The sequence below is a fragment of the Furipterus horrens genome, unplaced genomic scaffold (genome assembly GCF_987537825.1).
Source record: "Furipterus horrens unplaced genomic scaffold, mFurHor1.1.pri manual_scaffold_6, whole genome shotgun sequence".
NCBI lineage: Eukaryota > Metazoa > Chordata > Mammalia > Chiroptera > Furipteridae > Furipterus > Furipterus horrens.
Window position 1 is genome coordinate 169318012 of NW_028327176.1, and position 27839 is coordinate 169345850.

Below are 27839 nucleotides of genomic sequence, written 5' to 3' on the forward strand. Positions count from 1 at the left end.
GCGTGTGGTCCTCTCCTCTGACTCCCACACGCTTCTTTGCCCAGATAACGTCCCCAAGACTGCTCTGGCAGCATCTTTCTCAGGAAGCTTTTCCAGGTGAAATCCTCCAGTATACTTCTCTGTCCCTTCCAACGCAGTATATTACAGTGGTCTGTTTTCACGTCTGCCTCTTAAATAAAGTAAACCAACGATGCCCTGTATATTCAGTTCTCTTCTAGTACAGCGCCCGGTCCCTAGGAGATGGTCAGCAAAGAGCTGAAGCAGTGCTAGCTGGAGCGGTGGAGAAGGGAGTGCTGTGGCAAAACCCCGATGTCTCACCTACCTGAACGCAGATCTCTTCCTCCTCCCATTGCACGGGCTATAGATTGAATCACAGCCTGTGACCAGACAGCCATTGCCTTCCCAACACCTTTGTTTCTCTTGTCAATGAGTAAGGTTCATTTTCATTTCATTTTTTTAAAAACAGGGCTTTTATCAAAAATTAGTCCTACGATTTAACTTATGGCCTAAATTAAGAGAGAAGCTTTTCTACTTACTAAAGTGATATGTTGCTAAAATGTGAACCATTTAAAAGTATATAAAGTACAAAGTAAAAAAATGTTTCCACAACCTTGCTTACTCTGTGCCCTAATAAACCAGGATTAGCAGTTTGGTCTATATAAATATATATGCCTACCATCATTTCAGGTTTATTTTTCCTTTAGATGAAAGCTGAAGGATCACTGTGCCCACAATTTCTGAAGCAATCATACATTTCTCTCTAGTGTATTGAAAGTATCTTTAGGAGAAAGTCACAAATAATAAATATGTAGTTTCCTCCCATTCTATTAAAACCCAAGAACAAGTATCTCTGCATTTTCAGAGGTAAGAGTAACAACTTCCCCTACATTCCTGGCGCCCTCCCCCAGGCCTGTTTCAGCAGTTAGAGCTGTCAGTTCTACTATTAAAAGAAAGGGGGTTTTGACCCTACCTGATGTGGTGCAGTTGATTGAATGCCAGCATGCAAACCAAAAGGCTGGGGGTTTGATTCCCAGTCAGGGCACATGCCTGGATTGCAGGCCAGGTCCCCAGTTGGGGATGTGTGAGAGGCAACCGCACATTGATGTTTCTCTCCCTCTGTTTTTCCTTCCCTTCTCCTCTCTTTAAAAATTAAATAAATAAAGTCTTTAAAAAATAAAACAAGATAAAAATAAAAGAGAGGGAGTTTTTTACAGCCTACTTCTGAGTTAATTAGTTAAAGCAATGTTTCCATGTGAAATTTATTTAACTGGCTTTCTAAATGCCATTCACCTAAGAAGCTCTTAATCTGTCTCAAACTTACTTTGTGCCATATTTGGAATAATCATAAACATTTAAGTCTGAGTTTTCCTGATAATCTTAGCCTTTACAAGTGTTGAGGGCTTAAAGAGACTGGCAAGTGTGATAGAAATGAAGAGCTGAAGCCACAGTTTTAGCACAGGGTGAGCCTGCCATTCCAGGGTCTATCCTGAACCCCAAATAAAGATACCCTGGTGTTGGGGGAAGCTAGGGAGATGGGAGGAGTCCTTCGATCATTGCTGAAAAGAGCTTTGAAAGGTTCACTTGGTAAAGACACCGATTATTCTAATTCCTTAGCTGAGTCACCCAAACTAAATACATGGCAAACTGGAATTATGCTTTGAGAGATGGTTGGTTCCACACCAAAGGGAATATCCTAAAATAATTTCAAATATTATTATGATCTTGTTGTATGTAAAAAAGCTGCCTCTCTGACCAAAGAGTGCTCTCTTCGGAGAGCAATTCACATCATCGTACTCACGCTTTTGCCAGCTCCATTGATATTTGTTCCAAAGAGCATCCCTTTGTCTCAGGTATAAACACGACAACGAACACCAGGGCTGCAACACTCATGATTGCATATGTAAAGCACACCCATGGCAGTCCAACGAGATCTATAAAGGACCAGAGAAATGGGTTAGAAATATGTTTGTGTTGCTTCGATCTCTCTTGTGGACAGCCACTTCTTAGAGCATATATAAAAACATAGGTATTTTCAGACACTTAGTATCCTGGGAAATAGCAATACAAATTCAGCTACAGCCAGCCTCTGAAAGGTTCATGTTTACAAACTACCCCAGCTTTCGCTGGTAGAATAAATAGTAGTCTTGTAACCATTGCAATTTAAATCCAATGCCATCTTTTTGGTGAACATGCTTTTCTTTTTGCTCCTTGCAAAAGGAGAACCTGAAACAACACAAAAATGTATAAAACAGAAGGTAAAATATCTCCTCTCTCCCCTTGTGCTTCAGAATTTCTCTCTGGGAATCACTGCTGTAGCAGTTTGGTTTTTATTAATGGACATTTTAAAGACATATTGATACAGATGGACTTTCTTGGAACAAACTCACCCTTCTTTACTCTGATTTTTTTTTCAGTTGATTTTTTTAAGTAACCAAACTATATTTATTTATTTATGTATTTTAAATATCTATTGATTTTTGAGATAGAGGAAGGGAGGGAGGGGGGCAGGAGAAGAGAAAGAGGGAGAGAGAGAGAGAAACATTGATTCATTGTCTCCCATATGCACCCTGAGCAGGGATCGAACCCATAGCCTTTTGGTGTATGGTACAACGCTCCAACCAACTGACCCACACCAGCCAGGGTCTTCTTTACTTTGAATTGAATAACTAATTTCATGTTGGCAATATTTCATCATTTAGTAGCTAGCATATCTGTGATGCTTCTTCCTAGATTCAGAGAAAAAAGTGATAATGGCTCTAAGAAAAGGCATTCACTTGCTCAGCTGCAGCAGCAAGAAGCAGGATGGGTCTCACCTGCCAGCCTAGTTTTCCCTCTGACCCCTTCTAGCCAAAGGTACAGTCCCTTTGTAGTTACTGACCAAGGTCAAGGTGTGTTCATTGGTGAGAGATGGCCCCCTGTGCACTCGAGCCTCCATTTGCATCGGGCTGCCCCTGGCGCAGCTGCAGGAGGTCGAGTGTGGCCCGGTGTAGTAAGCAGAAAGTTGGCTCTTTCGAACACAGGCTCAGACGAACCACAGGCTGGAGCTGTGTAAATAGCCCTAAACAGCTGCAGCCACAAATTACGGTCGGTCAGTCAGGAATACTGACCCAATAGTACACGCGAGGGCAGTTCCGTAAATGCAGTGTGGAGGGGGCTGAGCACATTCACCACTCGTGTCAGTTGTGCCTACGCGCTGAGGAGGGAAGAAGCAGGAAGGAGGAATAGCACTGCTCTAACGCATTTTATTTAATCTGATCCCTCTGTTTCTTGCTGCTGGCACAGGGTTTTAAGTCCAAGTGAATTCTTAATTAAGTGCTTGTAGACTTGGTCCTTCTTCCCTTCTGGGGCATAAAAGCAGAATATAGAAAGTAAAAAAAAAATAAAGTGGTCTCATCAAACTTGTCCCCTAATCTGTTTGAGCACTTTGTAAAGGGGCTCACCACTTTACAAAGATTCCGTGTGCACGGTGAGCTGGCCCTACCTGTTAAAAAGGTATTCCTCACTGATTCCTAAGTGCAAGTCTGCCTTTCAGGAACTGTGGTTCAGAGGTTCTGCTTTGTCCTCAGGATCAGCTCTCCCCATCCCTTCTACAAGACAGCGCTCCAGTATTTCTGTGCGTCCCACCCCTTCCCTGAGCAGCCTACCCCTTCCCTGAGCATCCTCTGTCTGGGGCCAACATCCTGAACTCTTTTTTTGTTTGTTTGTTTGTTTATTTTATCTTTAGAGAGAGAGGAAAGGAGAAAGAGAGGGAGAGAAAATCACTGTGTGGTTGCCTCTCACTCGCACCCCCAGCTGGGGACCTGATGTGCAACCTAGTCATGTGCCCTGACTGGGAATCGAACCAGCGACACTTGGCTAGCAGGCCGACGCTCAATCCACTGAGCCACAGCAGCCTGGGCTGAACTCTTGCAACTGTTTTTCACAAACCGAAATGTTAGGACAAGCATCTCAAGGTGGGGTTCATTCTTACTAAGGACTGTTCTTGCTAACTGTTAAAATGTAGCACAGTCTTTTGCAGACCAGCTGTGAGGAGGATAAGCTTGACCAGCACCAACCTATTTAGTGTAGCAACATTTAACAGACCAAATAGTGTATATAAGCAATGGCTATCCATCCCGTCTCCTTTACGTGCTGCAAGTAAATAAAACTACCTTGTGGCAAACACGTCTTAACACCGCTCATTCTTGAACAGAACACCCAAGCAGTGACCCCAAACCCTTGAGCTCAGTAACGATAGGTCACATGCCCATGCCACCCAGTTTGCACTGGTTGGGAGACACATTGCAACCCTCATAAAATATTGAAACAGCCTTCTTAAAATACTTGACTCCGAGCTGAGCACAATGCTGTAGCTCTGCCGTGAGCACAGCAAGTCCATCTCTCTGGAACACTGTTTCCTGATAGAGCTGAACTTGCACTAAAAGGGCTGGTCTCCAGGGGCTTGCTGCCCTTATCTTTCACTTGGAAAATTGATTGTTGAAAGTAAGTGTAGAATTCCCAACTTAGCTCAGTTAAATGTCATCTACAGATTTCAGATTATGCCAGGATTTTTAAAAAGCGGATACGCTTTCTTTCCCAACATTTGTTTTAAAAACCCACATAGAACTTCGGAATTCTGAGCTCATCCTATATATTGCTGTCCTTCCCAGAGGTTTGTTTCATCTGTTTTTGTCCCTTATTATTTCCATTCTTCCTTGTCTGTCTCTTTCTCCACATGAAACACCAGACAAGGGTGTGTGTGTGCGTGTGCTCGCACGCCTGTGTGTGTAGGTGAAGGGCATGGGTCTCGGGGTGTGATTTAAGTAGGAAAGGTGTGGTTGGTGTTCATGACCAGTTCCTTTGTTTCCTTTCATCTTGGGCTATTTCTAAAAGAAATAAGAAAGGCACAAACATTTTAAAGTTTGATATAAAAACTCAGCCCATATTTATTTAACAACTCCGAAAGTTCCAAAAGTAGATGTACTTAAAGTGATTGACAAGATTCAGAAGTACTATATATAAATAGATATGTACATTTTTTGAGTATGAATCTGTTTTTGAAAATTTATATATAATATATACATAGTATTCACATTTTCCAATGGCCTTAGAATTATTTTTTATACTTTGAATCATGACCCAAAAACATAACTTACGATTAATTGATTCATATGTCTCTTAAAATCTGTAAGTTTTATCTCCACTTCTCCCTGCTCTCCCCCTCACTTTATAGTTTTAATGAAGAAACCGGGTCACTTGTTTAGTAGTTTTCCCCAGGCAGGATTTTGCCAAATTGTCATATCACCTGCCCTTCTGCCCTTCATGTTTCCTGTAAACTGCAGTCTAGATCCAGAAGGTTGAGGAGATTTAAAATCTAAATCTCCCTAAGACTCTTAATCTAGACAGCAATTCACTGGAAACACAAAACACAGAAGGGCGGGTGATGTGACGACAACTGGCAAAATCCCAAATGGGGAAAACTGCTAAACAAATGACCCAGTTTCTTCATTAAAACTGAAGTAGGAAGGAGGGGAGGATAAACAAGGATGAAACCTACAATTCTTAAGAGACATATGAATCAGTTCTAAGTTATGTATTTGGATTGCGATTCAAACAAACAAAATATAAAAAATAATTAGAAGACACTTTGAAGAATGTGAACACACTGTATATTGATATCAAGGAATTTTTATTAATATTTTAAAATTGATAATGATATTGTGGTTATAGTTTTTAAATGTCTTATTTTTTAGTGATCCACCCTGAAATTTTATAGCTAAATGACATTCTGTCTGAGGTGTGTCTTAAAATAATGTGAGAGGAAGTACAGGTGAGGTTATAAATGAATTACGATTGGCAACTCTGTAAGTTGGCTGGTAGGTAAATAAGGTTCCTCGCTACTCTCTTTACTTTGGAACGTGTTTGAACATGTCCATGGTACAATGTTTTCTAAGTGAGTGTGCTGCCCTTACATTTGTCCTAAAGACACAAAGACATTCGAGGAAAAGAACACATCCTTACCAGTCACGGTCAAAAACGTCAGAGAGATGAGGAGGTTGATGCTCCAGTTCATGCTTGAAGTTAAAGCCATGGCTTGCCCTCTGATTCCACCAGGAAAAATCTCACTGAGCACCAGCCAGGGCACTAGAGGAAAAGGCAGAGGGGGCCAGGAACAGCAGAATTATCAAAAAGCCATCGAAACTGAAGGGCAGCCCATGGTTCTTTACCCTAGTCCGGTGAGATTTGTGGTTGAAGAATGGGGCCATGTGCTTTCTCCTTAGCTCCAGCCAAGTGAGAAACTCTGAGAGAGCCTGACAATGGTCCCCAGAGTAGGAGCAGGGATTTAAAGTCCTGTATGAGACACAGGTCTGACAAATGGAAATGAGAACAGCAAGGGTGGGGCCATCTACCAAGTACAGACCCTCAATGGCAACCCCTAGCTCTACCTGCTATCCCTCTGGGCCCTTTCCTGCAGTCTCCTTTGCCTCTGACCTTGGAGGAATCCAACACCATAGCTACTGAGTGGGTAGGAAATAAAACAAAGAGGGTATGAGGAAGGAGGTGGCTACGACACTCACTTCTACTTGGGCTTCCTGGCCTACACAAGCTAGTGAGAGAGAAGCTCTAAATGAAACAGAGCTCCAAGATTTGATTAGTATACCAGACTAAACACCTGAATTTCTGGAAGGAGACTCTTCTTGGCATGAAAATTGATCAGAGAACTTTTTATTATCTGAGAGTGACAAGGAAACTTATAGGACCTGCCTGATGGAATTAGAAAGGGAAGTAGAAGAGCAAATTAACTTGTCTCCTGCTCACAGCTAAGCAAACCGAGTTGGCCAAATAAATTCACTACAAGTTCCTACAGTGGGCTGAACACTTTACGAACATCATCTCATTTGATCCTCAGGAAATCCTACAAGACAAGCACTATTACTTTCCCTCTTTTATAGAAGAGGAAACTGAGGCATAAAGGAGTTCATAATTAGCCAGGGTCACAGGGCTCCTATGTGGTCATGAGGCCCCTACGTGCAGAGGTGGCGTTAAGCCCTGGCAGTCAGTCTCTGGAACTCATGATTTTTAATCACGATGGTGGCTCAATGAATATTTGTTAATGAATAATTAAATGTGGAGTACAAACACGTTTAATTCTGAGGAAGGAAGGATTTAGGAGCTGCCCCAGGCCTGACTCACTGCTAAGTCACCTTGTGTTGAAAAGCCAGCATTTATATAGCAACCAGCCGCATCATCCTAGCCCAAAGGAGGGAGTCGGAGGAAGTAGCAAGAAGCCAGGGAGAGTGCCCACTGGCCAGCAACTATGTGGCCACCTCTGCCAGAATCAAGCAGTCAGCTGTGCCTCTAATTTAACAGTGTCTTTCATCACACTATCACTCTCTGTAGAGAAAACATCTGCTCGCAGTAAATCTGTCTTAAAGTAAGAAAAATAAGTGAACTAATAGAAGAGGGCAGGAAAAACATGTTTTTCTTGATTATCTTCTCCAAGCAAATCTATGTCGGATTACCTTTAGGGCCTGGAAGAAAATGGTAAGAAAAGGAACATGATTGTTATTATTTTTCTAATCAATAGGGAATTCAGAAACAAAATTACATGCCCCTCCCCTCCCCTTCCTGCCCCAAAAGACCCTCACGAGTTTCTTTCAGATGCCATCCTTGGAGATAACCAAGCCTTGAGCTTTGTGTGATGGGATCTGGCTCTGAGTAGAGCGATAGCAGCAGAATTCTGGTGAAGCCTTTGTAATGACCTGACCTTGGACAAATACAAGAGAAAATTATGTAAATGCAACTTTTTGAAGCTAAACAATCTATACCACAGACCAATTCTCTGTGTCCCTTCTTGCCGTGAGTATTTAACATGGCTCAGGGTGGAGCAAGGGTCCCGTTCACTTTTAGCTCTAGCAGCCGTCGGGAGGAGGGAAGGGAAGGGAGACTCCCATTTTCTTTTAGTGGAGGAATTAGCACAGGTTGTTGTGATCTACTTCCATTCCTGCCTCATCGCCTCTGAAACCCCCTTCTTCCCCTCCTCACCTTTCATCATGGTGGCCTCTTGGAATTATTTGGTGGGGTTTAGGGAAAATCGTGGCTGTGGTCATCAGAGCCATGTGGGCCACAGATGAGGATGAACTGGTGCTGCTGTTACATAAAGTGGTGGGTCTCACCAACAAGCAGATGGGACAGACACACAAAGTACTAGTTGTAAGTGTTCAGTCTGCATTGCCAAAGGCTTGCCTAGGAACACCCAAGATCTACACTGACACCCATTCCTAGGCATGTATTCACTGTGGCACTGAGCCAAGTCCTTGGGCACTTTGACCTGTCAGAGGGCAATAACTGAATATTCAGAGAGACTTCCCTCAGTCTCGCATGGAAACTTGTCAGGCAAACTTTGCACCTGACAGTTCAAAAGATAGTGTGTCATTGCTGAAAGCTTCTATTTGTTTTTAGAAAGAATTCTAAATGCTTTCTAAATTCTACTTCTAATAGAAAGAATTCAAGAATCGATGCCTTGGTTTATCTAATAGAGTGAACATTGCAACAATTGACAAGTGTTCTGATAAGGATAGTTCTCCTCCTAATATGGAGCCTGCCAAGTCAAAAATAAGAATACTATTTTAATTATGATTTCAGAGCCATAAAGATCACAGGTTTTCAGATCCAGAGAGCATGAAGTAAAAGTCAAAATGGTACTTACAACAAGATGGAGCTTACTAAAAGGGTTAGAGCCTTTCCATGGCGGACTTAGGAGCAAGACAAGGTCAGAGTCTTATAGGCCCCCATGCTCCCTGGCACTGGGCTGTGAATGCCCCAGACAGAAGAGACACAAGCACTTTGTTTCAGTTTGTAAGTAAGGAGAACAAAGATATAAACCATCACCTGAGGACTGAATATGTTGCTGTCTGTAATGACAAGTGTAAAGTTCTTCAAAGCACTGATGTTTTTTTCTAATGAGATGGCCTGATTTCTCCCCCAAGGAAAATCAAGTTACTGCCACATGCCATGCTGCCTCTGGCTGTCCTCATTGTCCCCTCCCCTGGTGATAGCCCCACAGGAGATGCTGTGTGCTATTTGCTTGTGAGGACTCCACAGAGTATTCAGAGATGCAGCGAACACCCCCCAGCAAGCGCAGTTGCTGCAGTTCGGCAGGTCCTGAAACAATTCTCCTTGACCCCTATAATCCTGCCTTCAACCCCATCATCCCAGGACTGCCTCAGCGACATATATCTCTATAAATGTCAGCATCTGCGCATGCCTTTAAGGCCTTCTCTATGCTGCAAGGATTGAGGACATTTTAGATCTGCTGGGAGATAACTGCGCACAGATGCTGGAACTCACATTTCACGTGGTATTAAATCAGGCCGCCTGTCAGGACTTGCCTGGTCCTGATGAAATCTGCAGATGGTATTTGTGGCTGCACAGAGTGTCATAAAAAGGCCAGGAAGGACAACTATGTTGATGGTCTCTGTGTGCCAGGGAGGACATGGACTTGGATTAGCAGGAGCAGTCGATGGAAATGATGAGCCCTAGCACATGTGAACTGCACGCTCATCTGCCCGTCCTGTGCCACTGCCACAGCCTTCCCACGGAGGCTGCGTTTCCCTCCTTGTGCTTTCAGATTTAAACCTGCTGCTCTCCAGACACACTTGGCTTTTGGCTTGAGCTCTCCCTGCACCAGCTGGTGTGGCGGCCCCAGGTTTGGCAGTCTCATGGAGGTCTTGAAACTTCTACCAGAAAATTCCTACCAGCTTTGGAGGAAGTTCTAGGCTTAGCCTGAAGAGATTTTAACAACTTGATTTGCTCAGGAGCCAGAGTCCCTCGCTTGGTGGGAGTGAAGCCAACTCGTATGGCTTCTATAGCCTTTGCAAGTAGCATGCAGCACAAGAGATCTCTCTCACTGCAGGTGGCTACTTAGATGTGCATTTGAAAGGGAATATGCCCACTTCCTTCCAACCAGATGTTTAGATTCTGGTGTCATAATTTTCCTAAGTGGAAAAATTACATTCTTTAAAAAGTGTACTCTAGGCCACCACCTTCAACTCTACAGTGATGTGGTAGTTTTAATTAATTACTTTTTTAGTGGTCTCTTTTCTCTCAGTCTCTGAGTTTTGTTCACTCCTGGCCTTGTAAAAGAAATATTTCATTCAAGAATATAATATTTCATATCCTAAATAACAAACCAAGACATTCCAGCATGAATGCCACTTATTTCTAGAATAACATGATACATTTCTACTCTAAATAGATGAAATTTATTGTTCTGAAGAATAATGAAAATAGATGGGGAGTTAAAGAAATTTTAAAATAATAGAATCATCAATTTTCCAATTAACAAGTTATTTGTAATATCAGCGATAACTTGAATAGGTTATTCTTCAGTTTTATTAAAAGCAAATTATTGAAAATATCTAGGCTTAGGAAATGATTATTATCTAGTTATTAGTCCTTTTTCCACTCCACACTTACACCAATTGTCCTTTAAATTAGTGTTTCTGAGGTTTTTATAATGTGTGACATGTATCATAAGATTTCTGATGGGTAATAGGTGTGTTTTCTTTTAAGTGGGAGTACACATAACTGGGGAGAGGGGAAGGAGAAATGTTAGAAAACTGATTTTTTTCCCATTGAAATGGATTTCCTTTGAAGTATCCTTAAAGGAATATTCTGGAAAGTGAGCCCCCAGGAGTATGCATGTCCTAGTTTGCAGACTACTGAACTAGAGTTCAAAATGAAAAAATAAAATAAAAAGCAAGAGCTACAAGACATTAGTCCTTTTGGGTTTCAAATAGAACGTGAATGTCATGTATAAATGTAGCATTCATAATAGATGCTTTAGACTTCAATCAGAAAAATATTATAGTTTTTAATGTTCCTTGGAAAAATTCTTAACCTTGTGTTCTGGAAAATAGTGAAGTAAAAAAAATGAATGCTTATGTTTATTAATACAGTGTTAAAACCTTAGTCTGTTTCTTTAATATCTTTACTGGCTCATGTTCATAATTTTCAAGGACATAGGACTAGGGTTGTGCTGGGCTGAAGCAAAAGCTCAGCACTGATGTATGATGTGAATAGTGACCAACAGTGACAGAACTGATGGTGTCATTCCATTATGTGTTTAGCTGTGCTTATGCTGCAAAGTGCAGTTTTAGACTCTGGTTCTGTTAGGTACAACTGCTTCACCATCTAACTCCAAAGAGGAAAATGGAACTTCCTCAGCTAAAGGCACGTAATGTCTTTAAGTTTCTCCTCTTTTGCTTGGGTGCAAATTGAGTGTAAAACCATTCAGATACTATTTTTTGTTTATTTTGCATTATTTTAATGACTAACACCAGAGAACCAAATAATTCACCACTTTAATCAATCAAAATGACCTTTAACTTAATTGACTGAAAAAAAAAGAAAAGGAACAGTAGCAGTGTGAATATGGTAATAACTGAAATCTAATCTTTAAAAGGAAAAAAAAGATTGGCAAGATCTTAAAGGTAGATAGATTTAACACAAACCCAGTGTGTGAACATGATTGTGTAATGGCTACATTTGATAAGAAAACTCTCATGCTTTAAGAACAGTTTGTGCAATACACCTTTTCTCTAAAGATATATAATTATCATAAGAATGGTGGGAAAGGATGATGAATACTAACCAAGCCTTTGACTGTGATGGTTCTAATATCAGGAGCCTGGGGTCTACAGAGAAATATGAAGGATATTAAAATCTCTTTTGAAACATTTGATGTCCTTCTCATCTGTAAGCCTCTTTCCTCTAAACCCAGTATGTTTCGGAGTGAAGCAGCTAAGTAAACTTCTAAATCAGAACCTACTGTTCCACATCCTGGGATCGTCATCATCTTTAACTATGCCACCACACATGAAATTTTTCTTTTAGAAAAGCTAGAGTTATTTAGACATACAATCTAAATTTAGTGTTATGGCAAATGAGTCATTTTCTTCCTATTGATACCCATCTTCCAAAAGATTGATGAAACTCAATAAAGCCAAACCAAACAAAGGTAGGTTCTATAGTCTTTGAACCTTAAAACATTCTAGCTTCTTGTTTAAAACAGAACATTAAAAATTTCTTGTTTCTTGTTTAAAACAGAAAATCAGCCTTTTCGGGATACTTGAGGTGAGAGACAATTCTCCATGGGTCTCTTGCATTTCTGCATGTCTGACCATCTTTGACCAGGGTAACTTTCCAAGGATGTTTGTTATACAAACAGCCTTAGAGGATAGATGTAGTGTCTCATCTGGGGCAAAGGTATGTTTACTATCCAGTCAATTACAGATAAAGTCTCCATGCAGAAAATAAATCAAGCTGGTTTACTGCCTGTTATAAAATATTTGGGTTTCCTAAACTTGGGGTTCCTCTTCTCTAAAATAACTCATCATGTGTGTAGGTGTCACCTGATCCTCTTCATGTGGTCATGTGAGTATTGGGGCTTGGGGAACTGGTGCAAATCTGATATTCTGGCTATTGCTATTGCTGGGAGTAGTAAATGGTTCTTTGTCTCTGATCAAGCAGTCTTGCCAATATTCATAAAACTGTGATAGGCCAACTTGCTAGCTTGCAAGTGGGCTAACATATCATCCGGTTTGTAGTTTCTGAGAGTTTGATTACTCATGGCTATGGTATAATTTTTCTACAAAGACCTTTTATTCCTATTATGAACTTTGGACTACCCATTCATATCTGAGGAATTTAATGTGACTCTTGAGCCTGAAATAATCCAGTAAAATATTTCTGTAAGCTCTACTGCTAATTAAGCAAAAACAACCCCCAAATTCAGGTTCATATTTTCACATATTTTTCCTAAGAATACCATGAATTACCTTAAATTATTTTTGGCAAAGTCAAATATAAAAACATTCAATTATTAATCCGAGGTGGTAATAACCACCCCATGATATAGCTAATCTCATTTTTTTCCCCCAGGGGAAGGTCTGGGTCTCCTCTTTAGAGAAATCAATAGGTACTTGGAAATGGATATTTTGTCTAACATTGTTGATTTTTTAAATGATCTTACTTCTAGTACATTTAAAATGTGAACTTTCTTTGGTCATCAGTTGGACTGGAGATGGCCCTGAGTTCTCAACTGAGTAACTTGACTCAGATATAATTTTTGGTCAAATATCCATAGGGTTCCACACAAACCACATTTATCATATATTCCCTAGATTTATGCCACAGGAGATCAGGATGTACCAACCCCAGACAAGAGAGAGAAGAAGCTTTAATGGCAGGTGCTGAGAGATCTCCAGCAACATCTCTCTCTTTTTTTGAGGTGTTTTTGATTCATTTAACAAATATTTATCAAGCCCTTATTGTGTGTCAGGCCCTGGAAGCAACAGTGAACAAGACAGTTTTTGTGCACATAGGATATATAGTCTAACTTAGTTGTATCAACTTAGAAGAGCGGACCTTTGCATGCTCCTCAGCCTACATCACATCCTTCACCTTTCACCAAAGCCTTGGGATTTTCTGTACAACCTGTCTGTGTTTCTAGGAAGCTCTCTTTACTGTAGGTAATCCAGAATTGAACCATACTTCAAGCCACTATTGTATGTTTTTAGTCTCCAGCCAACTAGAATGATTTATAGAAGGAAGGTGAGGAGGGCCATGGCATCATAATTCAGCATAAGGCTATGAAGCATGTCCCGTGTGTCCCGACATAACTTAAGCAAAAACGCCTGCTGAGGTCACTGCTGGCGTTATCAGAACTCTGCATCTCAGTTTGACCATAGCCAGATACTTAACAGTACTAAGAACTAAATGTATTAAGTCCATGCTGAAAACCAAACACTCAACTAGGTACACTTTATACAGATTGCATCATTCAACCCCACAATTACACTGTGAATACAGTATTGTTCCATTCTCTAGACAGGAAAACTGATGCCTAAGGAGATGAAGGGACTTGCCCTAAGTCCTAACTTTTAGAGTGGGGACACAAAATGATGCAAAAGCTTTGTCCCAATTCAAACACCATATTATACAGCTTCAATGGGCTTTCTTGTTGTTCTCCTAAACTTTCAATTCATATCCTCCTCAAGGCCATTTGACCTGCCATTCTCCCTGCTTAAAACTCTCTCCTCCCAGGGTTTCACATTATTTTTTTTCATAGAAGCTGTGGCCCAAATGTCACCATCTCAGAAAGGCCTTTTGTGGCCACCCTATCTGAAATAACCCACCTCCAAGCAAGCTCTTTCATTTATCCTTCATTTGTCTTATCACTATTACCTCTGCCTAAATTTTAATGCTTCTCTTCCCAGGAGTGGTATTGTGTACATCTTCATTGTTTTAGCTTACTGTCTGTCCACACACTAGTTCCTTGAGGGAAGGGTGTGGATCTCACTCAGCCATCCCTGACTCCCTGGCACCTGGCACCATGCCCACTACCTCATGGGTAATCCATACACACATGCTGGTTGAGTGAGTGAATCAATGAATCCCCAAGGCCTTTTCTCTCTCTCTTCTCTTGTTTGTCTCTCCAAGGTGATTTCTTGCTGCAACTCCTGCTTATTTGGTAGGAAAGATTGAGAGAGATGATTGAGTATCACCTGTCATTCAGTGTCCAGTGTAAGAATCTGTTCGAACGTGTGAATACAAAGGTAGTTAAAGGATGGCAGTCACAGACTCACAACTGAACTTAATATGTGACCTTGGACAAATTCCTTTTATTTGCTCATAATGAAACTGTATTAACCCTGACATGGAAAAGGAGGTTAATTAACTTACAGACATAGGAATTTGTAGATTTTTAAAAAGTCCTAGTAATTATTGTGAACAGAACAAGTTACACACACTTTTCTGAGTTATAGTGGCTATTTTAAGAAAGGCTAGGTTTCTAAACAAATATCACCTCAAATGAACTCATGAGATAATAACATTATGCTTTGTGTTCAGGCTCATCTCTGATTTACTTTTTTAAAAAATTATATTTTGTTGATTATGCTATTACAGTTGTCCTGATTTTTCTCTCTTTGCCTCCCTCCACCCAACACCCCTGACTCCCTCAGATAATCCCCACACCATTGTTCATGTCCATGAGTCATGCATGTAAGGTCTTCGGCTGCTCCATTTCCTATCCTGCACTTTACATCCCCATGGCTATTCTGTAACTACGTATTTGTACTTCTTAATCCCCTCCCCTCTTCACCCATTCGCCTACATCCCCTTCCCATCTGGCAACCATCAAAATGCTGTCTGTATCTGTGATTCTGTCTCTGTTCTTCTTGTTTGCTTAGTTTGTTTTTTAGATTCAATTGTTGATAGATATGTATTTTTTTTTTTTTTTGCTGTTTTATTGTTCATAGTTTTTATCTTCTTTTCCTTAAATAAATCCCTTTAACATTTCATATAATAATGGTTTGGTGAAGATGAACTCCTTTTGTTTTTTCTTGTCTGGGAAGCTCTTTATCTTCCCTTTGATTCTAAATGATATCTTTGCTCAGTAGAGCAATCTTGGCTGTAGGTCCCTGTTTTTCATAACTTTGATTATTTCTTGCCAATCCCTTCTAGCCTGCAAAGTTTTTTTTGAGAAATCAATTGACAGTCTTATGGGAACTCCCCTGTAGGTAACTACCTGGTTTTCTCTTTCTGCTTTTTATATTTCCTCTTTATCTTTAACCTTTGGCATTTTAATTGTGATGTGTCTTGGAGTGGGCCTTTTTTGCATCCATCTTGTTTGGGACTCTGTGTTTCCTGTTTTTCCATGTCCATTTCCTTCAATAAATTAGGGAAGTTTTCTTTCATTATTTTTTCAAATAGATTTCCAGTTTCTTGCTTTTTCTCTTCTCCTTCTAGCATCCTTATGATGTGAATGTTGGACCTCTTGAAGTAGTCCCAGAGACTGCTTATACTATCATCATTTTGAGGGAATTCTTTTTTCTTATTGTGGTTCTGATTGGTTGTTTTTTGCTTTCTTATGTTCCAAATCATTAATTTGATTCTCAGTTTCATGCACTCTACTGTTGTTTCCCTGAAAATTGCTCTTTAATTCAATTAGTGTATCCTTCATTTCTGACTGGATCTTTTTTATGCTCCTGAGATCCTCACTAAGTTCCTTGAGCATCTTTATAACCAGTGTTTTGAACTCTGCAACTGAGAGATTTCTTATTTCTATGTCACTTAACATTTTCTGGAGTTTTAATCTGTTCTTTCATTTGAGCCATGTTTCTTTGTCTCCCCATTTTGGCAGCCTCCCTGTGTTTATTTCTATGTATTAGATAGAGCTGCTTTGATTCTGTGTCTTGGTAGGGTGTCCTGTAGGGTCTGGTGGCACAGCCTCCCCTATCACCCAACCTGGGTACTCAGGGTGCCCCTTCCGTGTGGACTGAGTACATCCTCCTCTTGTAGTTGAACCTTGATTGTTGTTGCAGATCAATGGGAGGGATTTACCCAGGCCAGTCAGCTCCAAGAACTGGTTGTGACCACTTACCATCCACCTTCACCCTCTGTGGAGGATCAGATGTGCATAGGCAGGGTGGTGATTCTCCAATGTGATCTGTAGCTGTCCACTGAGTGCGTTGCCTCTAGGGTTTCCCAAGTGATGCAGACCAAGGTCAGCCCCCACCTGTGTTTTGTGCAGGGCACCCTGCATGAACTTTAAAATAATCTGAGATGGCTGCTACTTGTGCTGGAATTAGAGATTCCCAGCAAAGCCAAGCTGTTAATCTAGGTTGGGTGCTGCTAATGCCGGGCCTAGGGGTCACTGAGACCAGTTGTCATTTGTTTGAGAGGATTTAGGATGTTTTAAAGCATAAGCCAAGACAAGCCATTCATATGAAAAAGCAGCTTGTGTGGGCCCATAAATTGGGTGGGGTGGAGTCTCTGGGGATCTCAATGGCAGGTCAAACAGTGTTAGCCATATTGGTTAAGTATCAGATACGGCACCAGTTTGCTGGCTCTATGTGGGGATGGTTTAGAAAAGGGATAATGGCCTCTGCTCGCCTTGATGCCAGACACTTCAGTTCCTCCCTTTATGCCACTTGTGCTTTTCAAGCTGCTACCCCAGTGCTGGAGCTCAGAGGGAGTGAGTCTGAGTAGGTGAGTCCATGTGTGGGATTTTTAAGATGAATTTCCTGGAGCTCCAGTAGTTTCTTCCACCAACTCAATCCTTGATGATTTTGCAGTCAGAAGTTCTGGGGACTTATCTTCCTGGCACTGGAATCCTGGGCTGGGAGTCCTGGTATGGGGCTGGGATTCCTCACTCCCAAGATATCCCTCCCAAGTTTTTATCTACCACTCATGGCTGTGGGACCAGCCCATTCCATGCCTGTGCCCCACCTACCAGTCTGGATGGATGTGGTTTCTTTAATTCTGTAGTTGTCAGACTTCCATTCAACTCAATTTCTGATGGTTCTGAGTGATGGCTGTTCTATATTTTAGTTGCAATTTTGATGTAGTTGCGCAAAGAGGTGAGCTGCATCTGCCTCTGTGGCCATCTTGACTGAAGTCCCCTCTGTTTTACTTTTGAAGTGTGAGTTGAAATCTTCATGTGACACTAAGTCCTTGGAATATCAGGACTCTTTGGTTCTACTCTGAAGCTTGAACCACCATAGAAAAATATTCAGTTTTTAAAAGAAGTTAAAATGATAATCAAGACCATTCTCAAAACAATGTGGAGAGTAAGGTTAATACTTTGAACATATTTTGAAGTGAAAGATCAAACAAAATGTTTAATAATAGTCTCCAACAAGAGCAATGGAGTATGTATCCTGATTTTGTTTGATGGAAGAATTTTAGTATTAGTTACAAAAAGATGCAGGGCAGAGGTTCTTAACCTCTTTGGGCCAGGAATGCCTTCAGAAGGCTGATGAAACTATGGATTCTTTCTTAGAATATTATTTTAAATGCATAAAATACAATATATAAGATTACTTGGTATCTAATTTATTTCCCCTCCTGAGTTTCAGATTCTAGTGCAACCCTATTATTTTACAGTTAGGGAAATGGAGCACCAGAAGGTAAAATGATGTAGGACATAACACTTTAACCTAAAAATATAAACACTTCTTTGGCAAAGGGAATCATGGTATAATTTAATGCAATTAAGAAATGTTGTTCTAAGCCAACCCATATTTAAAGAGGGTTAATAAAAATGGTGTAATCTTGCTTTCAATTTTACTTTAGAACAGCAAATACTTCTTCTATACCTCTACTTACAGAAAAGATTTACTTTATTACAAGCAATCGACTCTCTAAATGAAATACCTGAGCAATAATCACATTAGGTTAATTAATAAGCTTTAGAATGCATTCAAGATCTGGTATGAAAATTTTGCTCCTCATAAAAATCTTCTTTAAACTCCAACTGGTTTTTGCAATTTATATTAATGTTCTATGATACAATTTTAGTGATTGAATTGGAATTCCTGTGATATGCTTTCTTTAGAAAAGAAAAACTGCAACATGAACATGAACAAAAATGACTGACTCTTAGCAATTAAAAAAAAGACATTTATTCAGATCTTGAGAAGAGTCAATTACCCGAAACTATGATGGGAAATAACTCTTGTTCTGCTTAGAGCACTGCATGCTTCCCAGGCTCAGGTGTGAATACCCAGCTCAGTCCTTGGAAATTGCAATTATAAGTTGGAGAAACCACATGACTAAGGGTTATTTCCATTTCCCATACTCAGACATCCTTCAACTCTGAGATTCTCTAACTACTAGTATTGGTGTTGGTCTAAGAAATTCTCAAAGGGACCCTCTTCACCATGTTATTGCAAAAAGCAGAATTGGCAAAAAAAAAAAAAAATCTGGGGCTAGTTTTAGGTCCCCTGTACCTGAAATTCCCAAATAATTATGATTTAACAAAGAAAAACCCTAACTGCCTCCCACTACTTGTTTCCAGGAAGCACTAACTCCCCTACATTTTTTCTTATGAGCATAAACAGAAAGATTTTTTTAAACTCATGCCTATATGATGAATTATTCTGGGGAAAAAAAAAAAAAAAACAACTCGTGATGGTGTTTGGCAGAAACAGCAATTTCTTTGGCAGCCTCACATTTCTAACTTATGTACTTAGTTTGCCCCATAGATAGTTTGATACATGTGAAGAAGCATGCTTTAGATTTTTCCTATATCTGCATCTTATTTTTAAAGTCCTTCCTCCCCCTCCTTAGAAACACAAATGTGTTCCTACATGGTTTTCAAACAGATTTGTGCAGTGCTCACTTGAATGGTGAAAAGAAAAAATATAAGATATCATTTCTTTCTTCAAAAAGTTTATAATTTAGTAACCATATTCTGGCTAATAAACCAGAACAAATATATAGAAGCCATGTATCAGTAAGGACTACATTACATTACACTATCTATTACACCATGTATGTATTACACTATAATTTCCATTTATATTATACTCTATAGCACCCAAAACATGCATGCATTAGCTCACATGATGCTCTTTCTGTGAGATAAGACAGGTTTATCATGGCTGATTCGTAATTAGAAACACTTTTATGATGATAAATGACTTAAAGATTACACAGTCAGTAGGTAGAAGACCTGGGATTAGACCCCAAAATTTCTGATTTTAAATTCAAACTTCTTATAGCCCAGAACTGACCTACTCTACAGTATAAATAACTAGTAGTTCATACAAATACAGATTCCTAAAAAATAGCTTCCTAGAAGAAAGAAGAATTTCACTGAGCTTTAAAGATAGGAAGGATTTGAGTAGAGCAGAGGAAGTGTACAGTATCGGGAAATAAAGAAGCCCAGAGTGACAAAGTATTGGCTCATTGCACAATTCTGGGGGCAGCATGCATTTTGTAGTCTAATGTGGAACCTAGATGCACTTTTGTATGACTGGTGGCCCTGAGCACAACTCCAGAACTACAACCTAAACAGTGCCCCCCAGAGTTGTGCAAACTCCCTGATAGAGTTGGGTGAGATGATGGAGGGTCTTGAAAATCATGTAATTTTCCCCTCAAAGGTGGGTGATATAGTATTAGAGAGAGCAGGGATTTGGCTTCTGATGCCTGGGGTTTTATTTTTAAATTTGTGTGATCTCCATCTCCTGGTGTTTCTTGTTTCTTTTTGATAAAGGGAGAATGTGGGACTAGATAATTCCTAATCTTCTCATTTTGCAAAGCATTTGACTTTGCTGTGACCCTGGCTGGTTTGGCTCAGTGGATTGAGCGTCGGCCTGCGAGCTAAGTGTCGCTGGTTCGATCTTCCAGTCAGGGCACATCAGAGAAGGAAAACTCTGATTCCAAAAAACCTCCGCTGCCTTGCGGCATACCTCTTCAGGGGAAAGGCTAAGGGAGTAAACCCCGACAGAAAATCCGGAGCCGGAGTCCCTAAGGCGGTTTGACATTGTAGTCAACACCGGCAACTCCTGCGGCGCACCTGAAGCCAAGCTGTATTGACTCCGTCTTTCCCTTGGACCCTTCAGCTGCGAAGAGAGGGGGGGTCTGCTGCATGGGCAACAGCAGACCCTCCGTATCACCCTGCCCAGGCTCTGTAGCTTCAGCTTCACTGGAGAGGACACTCCAGCGTCATCACAAGATGTCGATTCAACACGGGAGGAGACAGATACCGTGTCACTCCCGAGTCGGACTGCACAACCATTCTCGGCGGTGCAGATAGACTCTTAAGAAGCTACACCATCGTCTCTCGAGACGGATGGCTGCCGACGACGACGATTGACTTTGCTGTGGTAGAAAGTAGGACACACGGAAGGTGTGTGGACATCAGTGACAGGAGGAGAATGGTATTAAAGGAATACTGGTACAGAGGATGGATGGACATGAGAAAGGTCCAAAACGGCAGAGAACTACAGGTCCAATCTCATAACACTCTAACAATGGCCAGGACCGATGAGCAATGATGGCAGAAAGAGGAAGGAAAAGATAAGCAGAGCAGCCATTTGTGAGGGAAAACCCAGGAGCATATGGTCATTGACTGGATTGGGAAAAGGTCCTAGGGCATCAAACCTGAGTGGCTGGCAGAGTGATTGCCCCAAGAAAAGAAAAGGGAAGTTCCCCCGGTGGGAAGGGATAAGAATTCAGCATCAGGCTTCTTGTGTTTAGCTGTCAGTAAAGCATCAAAGTGGAAAAATCCAGTACGAGTTGGGAAAAAAGGAACTAGAAGTCATATGAGTTGATAGAACTGAAGATAAGTGAGAGTCATCAGCTCAAGGGAGATAATTGACGTCCCTGAGAAAATAAATATGAAAGCTTTCATGATGCATTGGCAGAAGAGTGTTTTTTGTTTTATAGCTAAAGAAACAAAAGCCAAGAGACATTAATGAAATGACTTCACCTCTTTGTTTTAGAAGTAGATGGAATGTAATCTAGCCATATATTTTAATAATTAATATTTTCATGAGAAGAAATAAATGTCTCTCACAGCAACTGAAGACAGAGTGCAGGGCCCTTGACCTCTGAAATATTCTTTTCCATGTTCACTCTGGCAGTTTTTTACTCTGTCAATTTAGCTAAGCTGGAACTACATTTCCCAGAATTTCCTTCCCTGTCTAGTCAGGAGTCAGGGTTAACAGGAAGAGAAATTTGCATGAGACTTAGAAAGCCCAAGTGACACCTCAGCCCTACGCTTGGTGGGATTGGTACAGGGCCCTGGATATCACTGCAGCTTGTGCATACTGTTGCGACCTGCTGGTTCTCCTTGCTGATATGGGGGAACAGTTGGTGGAACCAGACCTCCTCCAGTTTCTCTAAATAGTAAGACAGTCACTGTGTCAGTGCTCTATTGGAAGGACACTGGTTTTTCTACAGGTGGCCTCCATCATTGGAGTTGATGCGGTTAGAGACAGACGCAGGCTCTAGTTTCTTCCCCCAGATTCCACATCATCCTAGCAAGGTCTGCTGTCTCTGCTTCCCAGCGGGGAGTTCAGCCTTTCCTTAGGCCTGCCCTGCTGACCTGCAGAGACTTCAGGCTGGAGTCAGATGCAGAGGCAACAGCCTTCCACAGACATCTTCACCAGCTTCCTTTCGTGGCCCTGATCAGTGTCCCTCTACTGTCTTATTATTCCAGGCCTTTCTACACCTACTCTCCCTTTCATTGACTGCACTTTGTGCATCGCACTTATTCTCAAAGCACTATTAGCTGTCAGAAAAGGGTGATGAAATTTTAAAATGCATATTCATATTTTTAAATAGCCGTCACAATAGACTGAGAACAAATATTAAAAAACTAGCTACAATGAGATCTGGGGACATTATCTGTAGAATTTAGGTGCCTGACTCTGAGAGCCTCCACCATGCCCAGAACTAACCAGTTTTAGTTGTTAAGTGAGAGACAGAAAGAAACTCATATTTTGCTTAAGCCAATGTTTTTTGGTCTTTGTTACAGCTAGTTTGAATTCTAATCAATGTACATATTATACATCATTTTAACCAAGTTCACTTATTCAGGTAAATGTACATCAAATATTTCTGTATTCTTATCATTATCCTTTTATCCCGTAACCTTAGCCTTATAAAAAGTGTATGCTTATTTACCTAGCAGAGCTTTAAAAAGAGAGTGGGTGTCTATGTTAAATAAAATGCAGGGTTGGCCATTTAATAGACTCATGTGATCGACAATGATACACTATTTTCATTCATTCTTACATCCAACGCATCCTCATGGAGAAGACTGAACTAAAAATAATTAACCTTGACTATCAAGACCAACACAAGACTGCCTATTCTTGTCTTGGTCTGGTGATTAACGCTGACTATCAGAAGACAAGAGATGCTTTCATTTTTTGAGCAAGTCACTAAGCTTCTCTGAGATTCAGTGTCATCATTTGTAAAACTTGGTGAATACCCTTTCTTCACAGGCTTATTGTGAAGGTAAAATGAAGTCTTCCCAAGTATGTAAAAACTTTCTAGCACAGCATTTGACATAATAGGCATCAATAAATATTAATTGAATCTAAAGTTTAAATTTTATTTTAAAAATTCATATAGAATACTATTTTAGTAATTCTAAAGGGTAAATAAACAGCCTCAAATAATTATTTTTTTTCAAAATCAGATTGCATTTTCTGAAAAAGGGAACTCTTGCTCTAATATAATAATGTATCAATGACATATTAGTGACTAAGGGTTTGTTATGTGTTTCAAAGTTACCCCAAAAACTAATGAGGGAAGGGTAGCATGACCTTAGGAAAACTCTTACCATTGAATAAACTTGTTCTGAAAGTTATATATCAGTGTTTCTCATATTATAATATGCACTATGTCATATTCTCTACCAACCTGAAAGTTTTTCTGAATTAAAGCAAGCAGGGCATTATTTTCTTTTTGTTAAGCTTTTCTTAGATTCTTAGTCAATTCTTGATGTTTCAAATGTTTGGATTGATATAAAAAATATTTTTAGTTTTGTAATGAATATTCAGGGAAAAAAAGATGTTGGAATTGAAAATCGATGAAACAATACCTACCACCTGAATTTTATGAAAAGAGTAACATTTCTTATACTTATTAATGTAGAAAAATTCACAAACAAGGTCAAGTTGTTCCTGGGTACAGGACAGCACTCATATCTTGTCCTTCTCATAGAGTTTAAACAATTTCTGAAAATAAAAATGGAAGACCCTCGCTCAGATTTCATTAGATTTATGTATCAGAGTAACCATAGAAGTATTGTGTGGACTTCATGTTTGTGCCCCCTATATGTTGAAACCTTAATCCCCAATATGATGGCATTTGGAAATGAAGATTTGGGGACCTAATTGGTGGATCATCAAGAGTGAAGCCCCCATGATGGGATTAATGCCCTCATATCTCTCTTCTCCCCCACTTCTCTCTCTTTTTCTCTATCAAGTTGGGACACAACAAGAAGGTGGCATCTACAAACTAGGAAGAAGAATCTGCCAGCCCCTTGACCTCAGCCTTCCCAGCCTCCAGACTATGAGAAATAAGCATTTGTTGTCTAAACCACCTAGTATTTCATAATTTGTTATAGCCAGTAATAGCTAAAACAAGTGAAATAATGGTAGAAACCTGTTTCCAGGAAACTGTTCTTTAATGACAGTTATCATTGTTAAGTCTTTAAAAAGCAGGGTCAGGGTTTAGGAACAAATTAGAGATCCGAGGCATTTCCTCTATTTGCCCCTGCACAGCCCCTTATGGGGAAATTGTTTTACTTAAAGTGCCTGAAGAAGGACAAGCTTCTGATCACTGATGTTTTGGGCCATGTGGCCCAATCTAATTGGACCTATGACTTGGCACAGCAAAGAGCAGAGTTGATCAGATTTCCTCCCTTGCTCTGGCATTTGAATGAATCGATATCTAGAAACTGATGTCAGAACTAGGAGTAGACTGAAAGATAAAGAAGTAGAGTTGGAGGAGAGGCCATATCAGCCATGTGCAAGTCCAGTTATTAACTAACTGAGATTAAGCAGGACAAACTTGGTGGTTGCTGGCCAGAAAGAAGCAAACATGGGAGTATATAATCTCCTTGAAGGCAAGGACATTATCTGTCTTGTTCATTCTTGTTTCCCCAGCATTTATTGTTGTTCTTGGTTATTACTTGAATAAATAGTTAATGAGTTAACAGTTGATCACTAGCACAGCCCTCAAACGACTTTCTGTCCAGAAACATCATCCAGTTCCTGACACCAGAGACCCACATTTGTCCATGAGATTCCTTTTCCCTCAACACAGCCCATGTCTTCCTAATATTCACAACTTCCAACATGTCCCTTTATTTGAGCAAGTTTGCTTAGTCCTTGATCCTTATTAGCAACTGTGTGTGTGTGTGTGTGTGTGTGTGTGTGTGTGAGAGAGAGAGAGAGAGAGAGAGAGAGAGAGAGAGAGAGAGGAGGGAGTTGAGGATGACAGAGATTAAGCACTTCATTTTCTAGTGAGATGTACAAAAGACCTTTTAAACCTTCTCTACAGAGAGGTTTAGACTTTCAGGCCGCGGCTAAAAGACTAGGGAATTTCAACAAACAAGCTATTCTAGTAAACCCTAGAGAGTTTGCTCCAGAGAAGGGTTTAAACATTGTCATTGGAGTAGACTGGTTACATAAAATAAAACACCCTTGTAGCTATCTCCCTGTGAATTGTTTGGGCTCTGTTTAATAAGAGTAACATGACTCCCATTTTCCTGCTTAATAGAAGAAAGTGCCCAGGGAGGTTACTGTAGTGATAAAATACACTTAAAGAAATAATGAATCCTCCTTCCCAAATCATAATTCCCTTCTTCATTATTACTAGAATGCACCCACTATTGTGTCTTGAAGAAAATCCTGATTTTTTCCCTTTTACCTATGAAGAAACTCAGGAATGATATGTAAAAAATAGTGTTATCCCAGTAAACTGTGCTTTCATAAAACAATATATTCTCTTGGGCAATAAATATCTTTCAAGGTCTGGTTCATCTCCAATCAGTTAGTGTTTAAAGTATTCTCATGTGATAGATAATGGCAAAATTACCCTTCGGGTGAATGCTGGCTCTGAGCATTTCACAAAGCACGTATAAGCCAAGCATACTTTCTGCATTAGTAGAAACATCAGGTGACCAATATTATCCCTGTCCTGCTTCTAGTAGTTCTACATCCAAAATACTATAGCAGTGAGATGCCTTACTGGTCAGAAGCAATTCATTAACACTTATAACAGGTGAGAGGGAAGGACTAAAAAATAAAATACTCACTCGTTCCTAGACCAATTGAAAAAGCAGCAACATAAACAAGCAAGCTGGCTAAGGACAGCCATTTCAAAAAGGATGGGACTTCTGCAGGGTCTGTGACGATCTGGTATTCAGTTTGACTTAGTCCAGCATTTAGTAAGAATGCTGAGGTCATCTCCCCTCTCTTATCCATGTCATTTCTTGTGGACATTAGAGAGCTTCTGCTGTGGGAAGTGATCTTCTTAAAGGGCTCTCTAAGAGTTTCATTGCTGGCTGACACATTGTTTGGACCATAAAACACAGACTCCTCCAAGGACTGGTTGATAAGACTATGGCTTTTGCAGATATTGGTGAGGTTCATGTGGATGTTGAGATTCACGATGCCCATGGTCACCAAGGAGGCTGCCATCACCGAAGTGCCAACACAGAGGAAGGTCTTACCCCCAACGTGGTCTACAAGGAGTGTGGCTGGAATGGTGCTGATGACCTTGACGACCCCAATTCCTGTGGAGGCAAGGCTAGCTGCCTCATTGCTTTGGAAGCCAACAGATTTCAAAACAGTTGATGCATAGAATAATATGTTTGGCTGGCCAGTGATCTGTACAAAAAACACCAGTGTTAGGCCTATCATTATTCTGGTCCTCATATTGTCCTTTGAACGAAACAGATCCCAAAAACTATACTGATATTCATCTTTCAGGGAAGATTTTATCAGAGTGAGTTCTTCCGTTGTGTCTGAGGTGGCTCTCAACCTTCCCAGAACCTTTCCAGCAGCCTCCTCCTGTCCTTTCATCACCAGAAACCGGGGGCTTGGAGGAAGAAAGTACATTCCAATTGCTTGCAAAACTCCCAAAGGAATAACAAGGCCAACCATGTACTTCCAGCCATGGGAAACATTGGCAAATGCATAATTTGAAATGTAGGCAAAAAGAATGCCAGTGACAATCATCAACTCATTCAGCGACACAAGAAGACCCCTTCTGTGCTGTGGGGCAATCTCAGCGATGTAAACACAAGTGGCAATTGCAGAGAGTGAAATGGAAACCCCTATGGCGATGCGGCCCACGATAAGAACCGCATAAGATAAACTGAATATCAAGACTAGGCTTCCAAGTCCAAGGAGGCAGGACGACAAGATGATGGCAGCCCTTCTTCCATATCTGTCGATTAAAATCCCTCCCATGAGAGAGGCCAGTAAGGCCCCGATGAGAAGGGAGCTCACAACCATTTCCTGCTCGTGGCAGGTCAGGGTTAATAAGGTTCTTATCTGAAGAAGAGCCCCGGAGATGATCCCAAGCTCATAGCCCACCAGGAGGCCGCTGACAGCAGCTGTGACAGATGACAGGAGCGTAAACATCCCGCAACCTACAGGCAGAGAGAGGAGAAACAGAGGGGTCAGTTCTGAATTGTTATTTTAAACATTTTATGTCTGAATGGAGACTTACCCTGGTATAAGTATTTCATAACACTGAGTATGAACACACCCATAAGTACAGTAAAATAATATGCTACCCCTCCCCCCAGCAAAATGGTTAGCTATAAAAGAAAAATGTCATTTTTTCTTTCATTTTTGGGAGAAGGGTGGAGACATTAGAAAGTCGTTTCCTTTTATTTGTAACGTTGGTGTTGTTTCAAGTTTTGAGCTAACAGTTATGCAAGATAAGCAGATGACAGATGATGAAGACTGAACAAACAAGAACACTGTTTAGCTCCCGCCTTGGCGTTGGATCAGAAATTTAGATAGCCTGGCTCCTCTGGTTCCAACTGGTTTTCTAAAGGCAAATAGGGCAGGATTGAGAGGGTAGGAGCCTCAAGAAGTCCTCCCAGGTTCCCACTGTGTACCTTCCCAGGCAGAAGGAAGCACAGCCCCCAGGAAACCTTCCTTCTTGTCTCCTTGGCCACAATTGGGCCAACTGTTGGCTTTTGCTGAAGCACAGGGGGGCAAGGGCGTGGGGGCAGGGAGGAGGTGAGAGCCTTAACAAAGTCAAGGCTGTGTCAGAAAGAAGGAAGGGAGAAATGGATGCAGGCAAGGGAACCAGCAATATCTGTTACTTGCTCTGAGTAAGGAGAAGGGGATGGGATGTGGGAAAGAAGCTCAATATTTATTATGATGTTACAATCTGAGGAAAATTACAAAATGTTAAGTCATTAATTTTGGGGGTTAGGTATACAGGTGTTTGTTATGTTTGTAACTTGTCAAAACTGAAACAAAATATTGCAAGCACCGGAAACAGCAGTTTCCAAAGCCTGA

The 27839-nt window shown here is 40.7% G+C and overlaps 1 protein-coding gene across 1 annotated transcript in view; it reads right to left on the reverse strand.

The window, feature by feature from the left end:
- Nucleotides 1-27839, reverse strand: part of SLC2A12 (solute carrier family 2 member 12) — a 50797-nt gene that overhangs the window by 4969 nt on the left and 17989 nt on the right. The window contains exons 2-4 of the mRNA XM_090279872.1: nt 25613-26953; nt 6001-6123; nt 1799-1931 (exon numbers count right to left, since the gene is read on the reverse strand). Of these exons, the coding sequence (XP_090135998.1) occupies nt 1799-1931; nt 6001-6123; nt 25613-26953 (1597 nt within the window). The remainder of the gene's footprint in view (nt 1-1798; nt 1932-6000; nt 6124-25612; nt 26954-27839) is intronic.